This window comes from Protopterus annectens, chromosome 5.part1, assembly GCF_019279795.1.
Source record: "Protopterus annectens isolate FY-2018-M chromosome 5.part1, PAN1.0, whole genome shotgun sequence".
In the NCBI taxonomy this organism is placed as follows: domain Eukaryota; kingdom Metazoa; phylum Chordata; order Ceratodontiformes; family Protopteridae; genus Protopterus; species Protopterus annectens.
In genome coordinates, this window is record NC_056736.1 from 754819481 (window position 1) to 754833408 (window position 13928).

The window sequence follows — 13928 nt, forward strand, 5'->3', positions numbered from 1 at the left end:
TTATCTCTACTCCGATGAACCTTATGCGCTGAGATGGCAGCAACACAGACTTTGGCCAATTGAAGGTGATTCCAAGGGAAGTGCCTAGTGATATGGTGGCTGCTAGGTTCTGCAATAGTAGATGCCTGGAGGTGGCAGTCAGGAGCCAGTCGTCCAGATACAGAAACACCTGGAATCCTAGACTCCTCAGATGAGCAGTCACGACCGCCAAACATTTGGTGAACACCCTGGGGGGCTGTGGTGAGACCAAAGGGCAGTGCGCAGAACTGAAAGTGACCATCTCCTAGGCTGAAGCACAAATGTCTCCTGGACGCCTGATCTATCAGGATGTGATAATAGACGTCCTTGAGATCTATGGAGCACATCCAAACACCTTTCTCCAGCAGTGGGAGAATGGATTGTAAGGTGACCATTCGGAACTTGGACTTCTTGACTGAATGATTTAGGTTGCTGAGATCCAAAATGGGCCTCAAGTCCCCGGTCTTTTTTGGCACCAACAAGAATCTTGAGTAAGTCCCTAATCCGATCTGGTCTGCGGGGACCGGTTGGATGACTCCTTTTTGAAGCAGCTTTGAGATTTCGAAGGCTGCGATTTCCCGTTGACTGGGTGGCGGGTCCGGGATTTTCCTGGACGGCGGAGGGGGTTGTGAAAAAGGAATGACGTAACCTCCGGCCTCTGGGACGGCGTCTTCCAGAAAAATTTCCCCCTCCTCTGCCTCTAGAAGGGGGATCGTCCTGCTGCGAGGGATAAGACTTCTGTGATTTACGGAACCACATTTTCCCTCCTCTTTTAGCCTTGGGGTAAGGCCGAAAGGGAGTGGAAAACCGTGGCCCTACGGCAGTCAAAGTCTTACCTTCTTGCTCACAGCGGGTCAATGTGTCCTTTACCTTGGGTCCAAACAAAGAGGACCCATCAAAGGGAGCGTCGGCAAAGGAAGACTTAAAGGCTTCCGCAAAATGACACAGGCGGAGCCAGGCTTGCTTCCGTAGAGCAACACCCATACCCGCCGCTCTACTCGCCCCCTCGGCTGCATATGAAATGAGCCTCATGGACGAGTTTGATATCGATGACAGAGTAGCCAACCGAGAGCCAACCGTCTGGGCCAGCTGCTCAGGTAGGTTACCCGAGAGGGTATCTGAAAGCTCCTTGATCAGATCCCTCTGAAACCTAGTGAAGTGCGTCAAATAGTTCAGGGACCTTAAAGTAAAGGCCGCTGAACTGAGGGTACGTTTCCCGTACCGGTCCATGCTCCTAGACTCCTTATTAGGAGGATGGACGGACGTAGAAGCCTCTGCTACATCTTGTTGGGTAGCAGATGCCACCACCAGGGCATCTACAGCCACACCTTTGGTCAGAAACTCCTTCTCTGGGGGTGCGGATAAGAATTTGTTTGGGCGAGCCGGCACCGGTTCCACAGAGTCTGGATGCTCCCACGCCCTTCGACAGATCAAATCTAGGAGCTCGTCGAAGGGCGGAGACACCCAGGAGGCAGAGGGCTGAGCCCCGAAGGCCTTGAGGAACACAGACTCGTCAGCGGAAGGGGGTTTGGAATGCCAGCCGCCTCGTAGTTTAAGGGCTTCCAGGATATCTGAAAAGGAGACATCATCTGAGGACGACTTAGGGGACCCTTCCGCATCATCAAGATCGGTGTCCGACGTGAGAGACTCATCGGGGGAGTCGACGTGCTTCCTCTTGCACAGTCTTTTCCTTGGGGGTTCCTCTGAAGAAGCTTCAGAGGGACCTCCAGGAGGGGGGGAAACCCCACTGGGGGTTACCTCAGGCCCCGGGGCTCCGCTGTCTAGTGACAGGGGGACTACCAAAGACCCAGTCTCCGTATGTAGGGAAGGTGCCGGTGAGACCGCGGAGGTAGCCAAAGAGGATTTGGCCAAAGCACTCCTCATGGCCCTGAAGGCCGGACCGCCAGAGTCCTGGGAAGGTCCAACCCCCGGGGCCACAACAGTAGACGGCACCCCCACAGCCGATGCACTGAGAGGAAGGCTAGGAACCGAAAACATTGGTCCCGAAGCGCCCCCCCCGGGCCCGACCGAGGAGGTCAGTGTACCGAACTCCGACTCGAGAGCCGGGGTTGGAGTAAGGGTCGGAGCCGACCCAAAAACCTCCATCGGCTCCACCAGCATTGGCTCCAATGATGCCGAGACTGTTGGAGGAGGAACCAGAACTACAGGGTGGGCCATCGGCTCCGAAGCCAAATGGGCTGGAGCCGAAACTAATTTCTGGAATACAGGAGACTGAAAACGTCTTAGGAGCACCCTGTCGATGTCCGAATCCGACATCTTGGAAGATCGGGAGGAGACCGACCGGGTCCGAACAGACTTCCCCATCGGCTCCGAAGGACTGGGGGACCGGCTCCGAATAGACTCGATCAGTATCGGTGCCGAGGGAGATTCCATAGCAATTTCCCTCGGTGCCGAAGGGGAAGAATCTGAGCCGGCAACCCTCATCGGCTCCAAAATCAGTGGAGCCGATGAAGGTGACCCGCCTCTCGAAGCCCCAGCCATCGGCTCCGAAACCAGAGGAGTCGAGGCTGGAGGCATCGAGGCAGACCGTTCCGCCCTCGGCTCCGAAGTCCGTGGAGCCGCTGGAGAAGCCTGCCTAGATTTCTTAGTGGTCGGTTCCGACGGGCTGGTCGGAGCCGATGATTTATTTTTCTTAGCTAGAGAGGAAGAGGAAGATAAGGCCTCTTCAAAGGAGGGTTTGATGAGCCCTTTTAAGATCAATTTATTCTTCCTCTCTTGGAGGACCCTAGAGGAAAAGGCGTGACACACGCTGCAGGACTCCTGAAGGTGTTTGGCACCTAAACAGTACACGCATAATGAGTGATCGTCCGTGATGGACATTTTGTAGTTGCATCTCGTGCACTTTTTGAATCCTGAGGGTCTATGCTCCTTAGACATAATGCCTGTAGACTACTCACTATAAATGAGACACTGTTTGTAACTCACAAAGATTTTTTCAACAATAATAACTCTTCTCTCTTTTTTTTTTTTTTTTTTTTTTTTTGTTTAACAAGAAAGTTAAACAAATACAAATACAAATACCAATACGAATACACCAAAAAGAGGGCCAAGAACCCTCTAACTCAAACAGGTACTTGACCTCTCTAAAAAATAACAAGAAGACTCACTAACGAACTAGGGGAAGACCCTCTAACTTAACGGAAACCTTTCCCTGTCCAGTCACACAAATGTACCACAAAAATTTCACAAAAACACACTTATACACGACGATAGCTGTTAAAACAGCTTTTGGGTAAGGATTAAAGAATTTCCTGACAGAAAAACTTTCAGAAAAAAAGCACTTAGCTCAGCCAAGTTCGAGACCACGTCCTAGCTTGTAAGCGGCAAACGAGATCTGGGGAAGTAGTGGTGGTGCATCCTGGGATACAGAATAGCTCAGCCAATAAGAGGCTTCGCTCTATAGCATAGCGTGCCGAGTCAGAGCCGAGGATCGGCTCCGAACCCATCAGTACAGGATGTAGGCGAGATAGGATCACATAACATCTAATGTTATCATTGCTGCCATGGTTTCCAGAGCTTGTAGTACCAGACACACAGGAACTTTGTTTTGGGAAATGATTACCTGAAGTTGCGATCTTAGTTTCAACAATCAGTGGAGAGGAAGGAAGGTTACACAGGATACTGTATTTAACCTTATGCTGATGAATTCTAGATCCTGTGTGGGAGTCAATTGTGACCTTTTCTTTGTTGACTGAAATGCGTAGGTTGAAGGAGGACAAACTGGTGGAGTCCTTGGAGAATAAGCCTCAGCTCTGGGTGGGAGAGAGGTTTGTGACAGTGTAGGGAGGCCTCTAGCTGCCAAAAGCTGATCCACTAAATCTGACTACGTCCAATTCTGAGAGCCTCCTGGAGGAACAGATTGACATTCCCGAAGGGGACTCAGGCCTATCCAGAAATGGGCTTGGTGACCCGAAAAAAAGGGTCTACTGGAAGGGAATAACTAGTCCTGGAAATAACGGTCAGATCGACTTTCGGCACCATAGGCTGTTGTACGGAAGGGGAATGTGGAACCGAATGAGAGGATAGTGGTGGTTGAACAGAAACTATTCTTGGTGCCAAAAAGGTCGCTGGCTCCAAAGTAATGGTTGGTGCCAAAGAGATTGGAGTCTTAGTCGGTTCAATGAATGACAGCACCAATGTGGACTCCATCGTTTCAGTGCCGAAGAAACGATCAGAACCTGCGTTTTTTGTGTCTTTGCTTCATGTACCATAGGAGAGTTCAGCAGAGTGACTTCTTTTCTTCACATCTGGTTGAGGAGACTTTGAAGTCTCTACCTTGCTAGGGTTTCAGTAAAGGGACATTTAAATAAGCATTTTAAGATCAGCTTATTGTGCCTCTCTGCTAAAGTACGAGCGCTAAAGCCCTGACAAATCATACAAGTTATGTCAAAGTGATGAGCACACAAGCAGTACACATCAAGAAAGATGCCCATCAGAATTGGGCATCTTTCTGCCAGAGTCCTGAAACTGCTTGAATCCAGATGTCCCTTTTTGTTTCTCTGCCATATCGAAACAATAGTTGGGTCACAGATGTACACACACAAAGAAGAGGAAGGAAAGGAAAGGAAGAAAAAATTTTTATTTTGTTTGTTTTACAGATATAGCAACAATAGTATACAGAGAATACCCAAATGGGTAAAGGGGAAAAAAGGAAAGAGGATACCAACAAGACTACCGATGGTAACAGAGAGAGGGAGGAAGCCTGCTACCAACGGTGGTAGTGAGAGTTACTCTGAGGTAAAAAAAAAAAGGGGGGGTCAAAATAACCAGAAATACAGTCACTCACTCAAAACAAAAAGTCATGGAAACTATCCAATAAAAGAGTTTTAAGCAAATGTTTTTTGAAAAGACAATGAAAAAAAAAAAGTCAAAGCATTTAGCTAAGAGCATCGGCTCATGCATCCAATTTTCTACGTGGCAAACGTGATCTGGGGTAATGGGAAGAGAGGCATTGTGGGTAGAGCCTTAGCTCGAGAGTTTTTGGCTGGAGAGCTATGTATAACAGCCGAGTTGGTTCCAAGAGGTCGGTACCGAATCCCATCAGTGAAGAATGAATGAAGATTGACAACATTAGATCTCAAGGTAGCATCAGACATCAGGTGTAGGTATTTACAGCCAACTTCAAATGGACTACAACTGCCTACAATACATGTACACAAAATTAACTTGAGGAAATGTTCCATAGAACATTTCCACTGTCTTTTTCTTTAAGAGCTTTCTCTGTAGTACCCAAGTGTTGGTAATGGTTAATTTAGCAGCAGAAGTAACTGTGGAACAGTCATTATGGTTTCAGAACTATGTAACACAATGAAAACTGCCCACTTGTAACATCTGCACACACTACATATTAGAAAGCACAGTATGTCAATACCAAAAACAGTAAGAGAACTCTGAATAAAGACTTGGGGAACTTATCTGTAAACTGCAGATTGTGCATTTCACCACGACAGCCTGAGCTCTCAGAGAAAAATTTAAGCCAAGTTAATTTAGATACAAAAATCACAACTAAGACATATTAACAGCTTTACCACTTTATCATTAAAGAAAACTGTATAGACAATTAGTGCTGCATACGTTACACCATGCATATTTCTTTGTGGTTTTATTTTTTTTTAATTTAAAATGTACCTTAAAGGCTTCACCAACGTCTGCAACAATGTAGCTGTCTGTTGTCTGTTGGCCAACTCCTCTCAGACGAGAATCAAACGTTACACCATGTGTCTGCGAGGTAACGCCTTCAGTGTTGCACCCACCCCCACTCCCCCCCCCAATTTATATAAAACGGTAAACTTTATTTTTAATCTCTAGTGACCAAAGAACAGAGTGAACAACATTCTCAGCTGCAACACAGTAGGATGCAACGTATGAACTCATCCTACAATGTAGTATCACAGTGTGAACGATTGCGTGTGTGTAAAATGGGTATCAATGTACGAGGACTAGTTTTTCTTTGTAAAAAACAAATTAGGTTTCTTTAAACCTCTCCCTACATACAAGCTTCCGGCATATAAACGTTAACAGAAAAAAAATAGTGTTGAACAAATAGTAAGAATAATTACCAATATACAAAACTCTTGGACAGCACAGCAGCAGAACCCCTCCATAAAAATATATAGTCAGGCTGGAATAAACAGATCTAGCTGAGACAGTTATTTTTTTGCATTTTAGAGTAACCCCAAAGCACAACTACCTCCCTTCAGGCAAGCCAAGAGTATAGCTTTTAAAGCAAAGTTTGAGAGACTCAAACTTAGTGCTACAAGATGGAACTAGCTACTGTCTTGTATGCTTAAACCTCTGAGCTATCCTGCAACATAGTTTGCATTCGTCTCCCCATCAGCACATGGCTAGACAACAGAACTGGTGAATTCAAAATAGCAGCAGCCTCTTACCTGGGAAATGATCCCTGAAGTACCGCCATACGACACAGTTTCTAACCCATTCCGATCTTCTTCCTCCTAAAACAGGGTAATGAAAGTATGACATATTAATATTTCAACGATTTACTGTATGATCACTTGTAATGGCACTTTTCCAAAGAGGAGACAGTTAACTTACTCCCAAGTGGACACAAACAACAAAACACATCGGGGGTTGGAGTGTCACAGCTTGCTAGTCACCTTCATCATTTTCAAAAGGAATCGCCTCTCTGGCCTAGTCCAGTTCAAAGGCCTTATTATTAGTACTATTGGAGAGTGCCTCTGCTTACTGCTACCCCCCAATATTTTATTTTGCCTTCTATATCGTGGGCATCTAATAATGGACCTATTTCAGAGCAGCCAAACAGCAAAGCATAAAGATACAAAAGTAAAAAAAAAAAAAAAAAAAAAGAGTAAACAGCTCCATGTATTCTCCCCCAAATCAAAGCAAACTCCACATTCTTAAAACAGGTCGGTCCTCCTAATGTATCCACTTCCACAGCACAGGATAAATGTTAGAAACTACCCAATACCCACTCCCAAATTCACCGCGACAGTAAAACAGATGTAAGAATCCTAGGATCGCTGAAGCATCATTTTTACATCTGCATGGAATATGTACACCTCTTGGCATCCCGATCACACAAAGAGTTCGGTTTCAAGCTGTGACCACAAAAGGGGTGACCTCCTCCACCTTTTTAATTACGACAATGAACTTGCTGAAAAGCCTGAAATCAAAGAGCACTTAAGATTACATTTTGCACACAGAGAAGTACATTTAACCTTCATTTAAATTACTGCACTTAACCTTACCATTTAAATCAGCGGTGTGTTTCCTGTTGCATTTCTCCTGTATCTGAAATTTAAGCTATTAATTGAAGACATTTTTACAGTATAGTATTTTTTTTCTGTGCCCTCCTTAGGTGTTATTTCTGAGATGCCTCTTCTTTTATTGCATTTTTACCCTTTCTGAATCTGAAGCTGCAGTTTCCTTCCTTCTCCAAGTTTACTGGCTCTTGACAATACACCAGTATCATTTTGCAAAGTCTCTCCCCTTTAAACTAAACTACTCACCAGACTTGCCACTTTGCTGATTGTATTTTATTCACTTGCTGCCCCTATTGCTGTTTATTTACCTGCATTTTTCTGCACTTTAAACATTGTTACTGTTGCTTTAAGCAGCCAGTTACATAGAACAGACCAGATTCTGATCTGCTGAATCTAGAATCTTTGTTACACTTGAGCACTACACCAGCCATCTTACATGAAGTGCCTTTTCCTGCACCCTCATGGCAGAAGTGTGTAGATCAAGCCCCATCTCAGTTGAGGATTGCTGGAAGAAGGCCCATTTGTGTGTTTTTCTATTGGTAGATGAACATTAGCCAGACAAACGATATTTAGTCTAAGCCACGTGTTTCTGTGCTTTGCATACAAATATGCTGGCTCACAGGTTCTTGGACTTTGTAAATGAATGCACACAGAAACACTCTTTCAGCAATAGATGACTATGCCTGGTGGTTCAGATGGGAGTCCTGAAAAGGACTCTGGTGTCGTAGAGATGTGCCTGTCCCTGATGGTTTGGTGGAGCCCTTGTATGAGGCTCAGGCAGGGCCCTTATAAGGACCTTTTTTGGGTGTCTGATGTAGTCCTAAAAAGGACTTTTTTCATTCCCCATTGGGGAAATTCACTATTGTCCTTCACAGAGGACATGTAGGAGCCTTGAAAAGGACCTTTGTAGTCCTCAGAAGGACTCTGGGTCTTGTGCGCCTAGGTTGGGCGATTTCCTCTAAAGTTGAATTGGGACCCAACAGTTCTTGCCTAGGCTTATATCCAGAATCTTACTCTGGGGTGCTAAAAAGGACCTTTTTCCAGGGTCCTAAGAAAGACCTTTCTTAAGTCCTAAAAAGAACTCATGGAGACCTGGGTCTTGGACTCTCCCTTTATGGTCAAGGCAGAGGGTCCGAGGTCCAGTGTCTGTGGGAGTGATCACTGCTAGTTCCAAAAAGAACCTTTGTTCGGACTCTCCCTTTTGGTCAAGGCAGAAGATCTGAGGTAGAGTGTTTCTGGGTGTGATCTCAGAGATCTCAGATGGTTCTTAAGAAGACCTTTGTTTGGACTCTCCATTTATGGTCAAGACTGAGGGTCCTAGAACGAGTGTCTGTGGGCGTGATCTCACCTGGTTCTTAAAGGAACCTTTGTGTTGGGATCTGATCCTAGGGGGCTTTTAAAAGAATGAAGTTATGTACCTACCATAACATTCCATGTTAGTTGTCTTCTCGCCTTCTTTCTTGCTGGATGGGTTCGGAGCCGATCCTCGGCTCCGACTCGGCCAATACTAAAGCTCGAGAGCTATTTTTACCGGCTCGAGGCTCCCCTATATCCCACAATGCTAGGTGGTAAATACCCAGATCTCGTTTGATAGCTAAAAGTATAGCAGTGCTGATCTCCTAGAGACAGAGAGAAAAGAAATCCACCTCTATAGAAACTACCTGTAGAACTATCAATCAGGGGCCATAGAGGTGGCTGACGCTGTGGAAGATAAAAGATCCAAAGGATCCTCTCGGTCTGTCCAGGCTAGGGGGATGGAGGGTGTGACGCCAGAAAGAAGGCGAGAAGACGACAACTAACATGGAACGTTATGGTGGGTACATAACTTCTCAATGTTAAGTTGTCAATCTCGCCTTCATTCTTGCTGGATGGGACCGCGTCCCTAGCACCCTTATCCTGGGTGGCTCATCGGAACAGACTCTTGAGTATGGTGGAAACAAAGTTAGCCTGGTTTCTGGAGGCCATATCCAATTTATAATGTGAGATAAAGGTATGAGGAGAAGCCCATGTAGCTGCTTGACAGATGGAATCTATGGGCAGTCTGTCTTGAAATGCTACTGACGTAGTTAACGCCCTGGTTGAATGAGCTCTAGGTCATGCTGGTAGTTTTTGACGTCTGAGTTCATAAATGAGGGAAATTACAGATGCCAGCCATCTCGAAAGGGACACTTTGGAAACTGGAAGGCCCATCTTCCCTTCCGCATAAGATAGGAATAGCTGGTTAGACTTCCTAAACTGTTTAGTCCTATCCAAATAATAACGGAGCTGGCGATGAACATCTAGGAAATGTAACTTTTGTTCTGCCTTGTTGGAATAATTAGGGAAGAAAACTGGAAGGTCGATTGTCTGGTTCAGATTCGCCTCAGAAGAAACCTTGGGTAAAAAGGAAGGGTTGGTCCGAAGGGACACCCTGTCTTTGTGGAAAACTAAGTATGGAGAACGACTGCAAAGAGCATGAAGTTCAGATACCCGTCTAGCTGATGTTATGGCTACTAGAAAAAGGGTTTTCCATGAAAGCAATTTCAGAGAGCAGGAAGCGGCCGGTTCGAAGGGGGGGAGAATCAAGGAGGCTAGAACCAAATTTAAGTCCCACTGAGGTGGGCGATCGCTAATTGGGGGCTTGAGCAAAAAGATACCTTTTAGAAAGGCTTTGCAAAGTTTATGGGACATGATGCTGGAGTCTGAAAAGCCTACATGAAATTAGATATAGCCGCCAATTGTAGTAGATGAAGAAGAACCTGAGTGAAAAAGTTCTGCCAGGAAGTGTAGTATAGACTGGATAGGTGCAGTGAAAGGGTCTATGTTATTAGTTGCTGCCCAGAAGGAAAAACGTTTCCACTTGCTACTGTAAATCCTTCTTGTAGAAGACTTGTGGGAGGCTATAAGGATGTTACGGACCGAATGGGAAATTAAAGGAAGCCTGGCTAGGGTAGGAAGCGGAGCAACCAAGCTGTGAGGTTGAGAGATAGGAGGGAGTGGTGCAGCTGACCCGATTGATGGGTCAAGTGATCTGGCACTGGATCCAGATGCCAAGGCTGCTCCAACAGAAACCGGTGAAGGAACGGAAACCATATCTGACGAGGCCAGTAAGGGGCAATGAGGATCATGTCGACTCTCAATGCGGTAGCTTTCTGAATTACTTGAGAGATGAGTGGAAAGGGGGGAAAGGCATACAGAAGTCCCTGGGGCCAATCGTGGACTAGGGCGTCCCTGGCGGGTTGACCTGGTAGGGGAAAGAGGGTGAAGACATCGTGACACTTGCTGTTTTGGGGAGTAGCAAAAAGATTGCAGCAAGGTCGGCCCCATCTCTGAAAAATTTCTTCCAGCACTGACTGTTTGAGAGACCACTCGTGTGGCATGAGTATGGCCCTGCTCAACTTGTCCGCTATCACGTTGGACTTCCCGGGGATGTGCGTTGCTATCAGAAACCGCCGAGATGAGATCGCCCACTGCCAAAGTCTGAGTGCCTCTCGACATAAGGGATAAGACTTGGTTCCGCCCTGTTTGTTGATGTACCATACTACAGACCTATTGTCTGTCTGAATTGCAATAGTCCCGGTGGGAAGAGAGTGCTGAAGGGCTTGCAACGCTAAAAGTACTGCTCTCATCTCCAGAACATTTATGTGCAAATGGCTCTCGAAAGGTTGCTCTGTGCCCTGGACCGTCCTGCCCTGACAACCCCCCCCCCCCACCCGATCAGGGAGGAGTCCATTGTCACCGTGGCAACCGGGGGGGAAGAAGGATCTGCCCTGAAGAACTTGAGGGGAGGTCATCCACCAAGATAGATGCTTCTTGCATGATTGGGTCAAAAGAATACTGTGAGACATTGGGAGCTGTCGGAAGGACCACTGAGAAAACAGCATCCACTGGAGGATCCGCATGTGAAAGCAGGCTAGGGGAAGAAGTGTAATGGCAGCTGCCATAAGACCTAAAACCTTCAAGACAAACCTTGCTTTGATCCTGTCGCACTGAAGAAGAATGTAAACATGTTTGCGGATATCTGATACTCTTTGCTCTGTTAGCTTCGCGGAAAGATGAATTGTGTCTAAGGTGGCGCCTATAAAGGTAATAGACTGACAAGGCAACAAGGCAGATTTTTCGAAATTTATGGAAATGCCTAGAGCTTGACAAGTATGAATTGTGTAGTCTGTGGAAATGCCTAGAGCTTGACAAGTATGAATTGTGTAGTCTGTGGATAAGAGAAGTTGACGCCTGGTGGTAGTGGTAAGGAGCCAGTCATCTAAATATGGAAACACCTGGAATTCTTGTAGTCTCAGATGAGCCGTGACCACTGCCATGCATTTGGTGAACACTCGGGGGGCTGTAGTGAGACCAAAGGGCAGGGCTCTGAACTGATAGTGACTGGCTCCCAGCCGGAAGCGGAGGAACCTTCTGGAGCGGCTGTGCATCTTGATATGATAGTATGCATCCTGAAGATCTATTGAGCACATCCAATTGTCCTGACCCAAAAAGGGTAGAATGGACTGAAGTGTGACCATCTGGAATTTTGTTTTGTTTACAGACTTGTTTAGTCTGCTGAGATCCAATATCTGTCTCCAATCCCCTGTCTTTTTTGGAACCAAAAAGAATTTGGAGTAGATTCCGGATCCTTGCTGGTCTGCCGGGACTGGCTGGATAGCTCTTTTTGACAGCAGCTTTGCTATTTCTAGCACTGCTTGTTCCCTTAGACCGGGTGCAACGTCTGGAAGGGGCCCATTTGGTTGAGATGGGATGTGGACAAAGGGAATTTTATAACCCTTGGATATAATCGACTGTACCCATTTGTCTTGAGTGAGAGAAAGCCAGGCTTCTGGATACAGTGATAATCGTCCCCAAACTGCCTCTGAAGGTGGACAGTCGGGCAGCTCCTCAGGGATGCTGGAAAGGTTTGTCAGAGAGAGTCTCTCTGCTACCTTGATTCTGCGACCACCTCTGCCCCTAGGGCGGCGTCTATTGCTGTTCCCCCCTCTGCCTCTAGAGGAGAACTGACTCTGTGCATCAGGTGAGACTCCCTGTGATTTGCGGAACCACATCCCCCCCCCCCTTCTGACCCTTGGGATACGGTCTAGAAGGGGTAGAAAAATGGACTCCCATGGCAGAGAGAGTCTTGCCATCCTGTTCGCACCTAGTCAACGTGTCCTTCACCCTGAGGTCCAAACAACGCTGAACCATCAAAAGGGGAATTGGTGAAGGACGCCTTGAAAGGGTCCGCAAAGTTACAAAGCCGCATCCAGGCGTGACGTCGCAAAGCTACACCTGTGCCAGCGGCCCTACTCGCCCCATCGGCCGCATAGGAAATAAGCCACATGGAGGAGTTGACGATTGAATTCAGGGTTGCCATCTGGGAGTTCATTTTGTCTCGAAACCCCCTGCAAAGCATCACCCATTTCCTTGAGCATATCTCTCTGAAGACGGGTGAAGTGACACAAGTAGTTCAGCAAATGCATAGCAAAGGTCGCTGAGGAGAACATCCGCTTACCATACCTATCCATAGTCCTAGATTCCTTATTAGGAGGATGGATAGGTACCAAAGGATCGGCTAATTCCTTCTTAGTGGCTGCGGCCACCACCAATACATCAACAGAGACGCCCTTGGATAAAAATTCTTTGTCCTTAGGAGCTGTAATAAACTTGGACGGCCTTTGTGGGGTAGGTTCCACCGTATCAGGGGCTGTGCATGCCTTCCTTGCCACCACTTCCATGAGGGGGTCAAAGGGAGGAGATACCCAGGAAGTGGAAGGGCGAGAGCCAAAAGCCTCAAGGTAGACCGACTCGTCCTCTGAAGGGTTAAGGGTGGACCAGTTCCCCCTCTGTCTAAGGATCTCAAGGATGTCTGAAAAGGAGACATCCTCAGAGGAGGACCGTGGGGACCCTTCCGACTCATCCAAGTCGGTATCCGAGGTAATAGACTCGGGGGAGTCGATATGCTTCCTCTTGCATTGTTTCTTCTGAGGGGGTTCCCCTGAAGGATCAGGAGAAGCCTCTGAAGAGGAGGATATTCCCAGTGGGGAAACTTGAGACGTTGGCTCTCTACGGTCTGGGGTGAGAGGGTGGGTAGAGACCATCGCAGGCACTGTAGAGGGAGGAGCTGAGGGAGCCGACCGTGGAGCAGACACCGGGTCTAGCACGCTCCGCATGACCTTGAAGGCGCCCCGATCAGGCGGGGCCGAAGATCCCTACTCCGAAGAGACGAGGACTCCTCCCAGCACCGAAAGGGATGGCTCTGAGGCTGATGTCGGGGCCGAACTCACCAGCGCCGAAGCTCCTAGAGGGAGAACGGGCTCGGACAAGGGTCCGATGCCACTCGCCCCCTCAGAGCCGACGAGGGAAGCCCGGCGCCCAGATCCCTCCAAGGAGGAGATCGGAGCCGACGAGCTGAAAGTGGAAGTATCAGCTACGACGCACCAACAGTCACGACTCCCAGAATCTCCGGCTCCGAACTCATGGGAATCGGAGGAGGAACTGAGGAAGGGATGGGTATAGCCACTGACTGTTGAGTAGGGCTATGCAGCATTTGGGCCAGTGCCTGGGACTTGAGAAGTCTGCTCACCACCCTCTCTAAGTCGTGGTCTGACAGTCTGGAGGGCCGAGAGGAGTGGGACCTATGGCTCCTCTCTGATAACAGTGGAGATCATGGGGCCGAGT

The 13928-nt window shown here is 47.5% G+C and overlaps 1 protein-coding gene across 1 annotated transcript in view; it reads right to left on the reverse strand.

Moving 5' to 3' along the window:
- The window catches only part of LOC122803271 (diacylglycerol O-acyltransferase 2-like), a 624533-nt gene that overhangs the window by 351418 nt on the left and 259187 nt on the right, over positions 1-13928 (reverse strand). The window contains exon 5 of the mRNA XM_044072861.1: positions 6429-6494. Within this exon, the coding sequence (XP_043928796.1) occupies positions 6429-6494 (66 nt within the window). The remainder of the gene's footprint in view (positions 1-6428; positions 6495-13928) is intronic.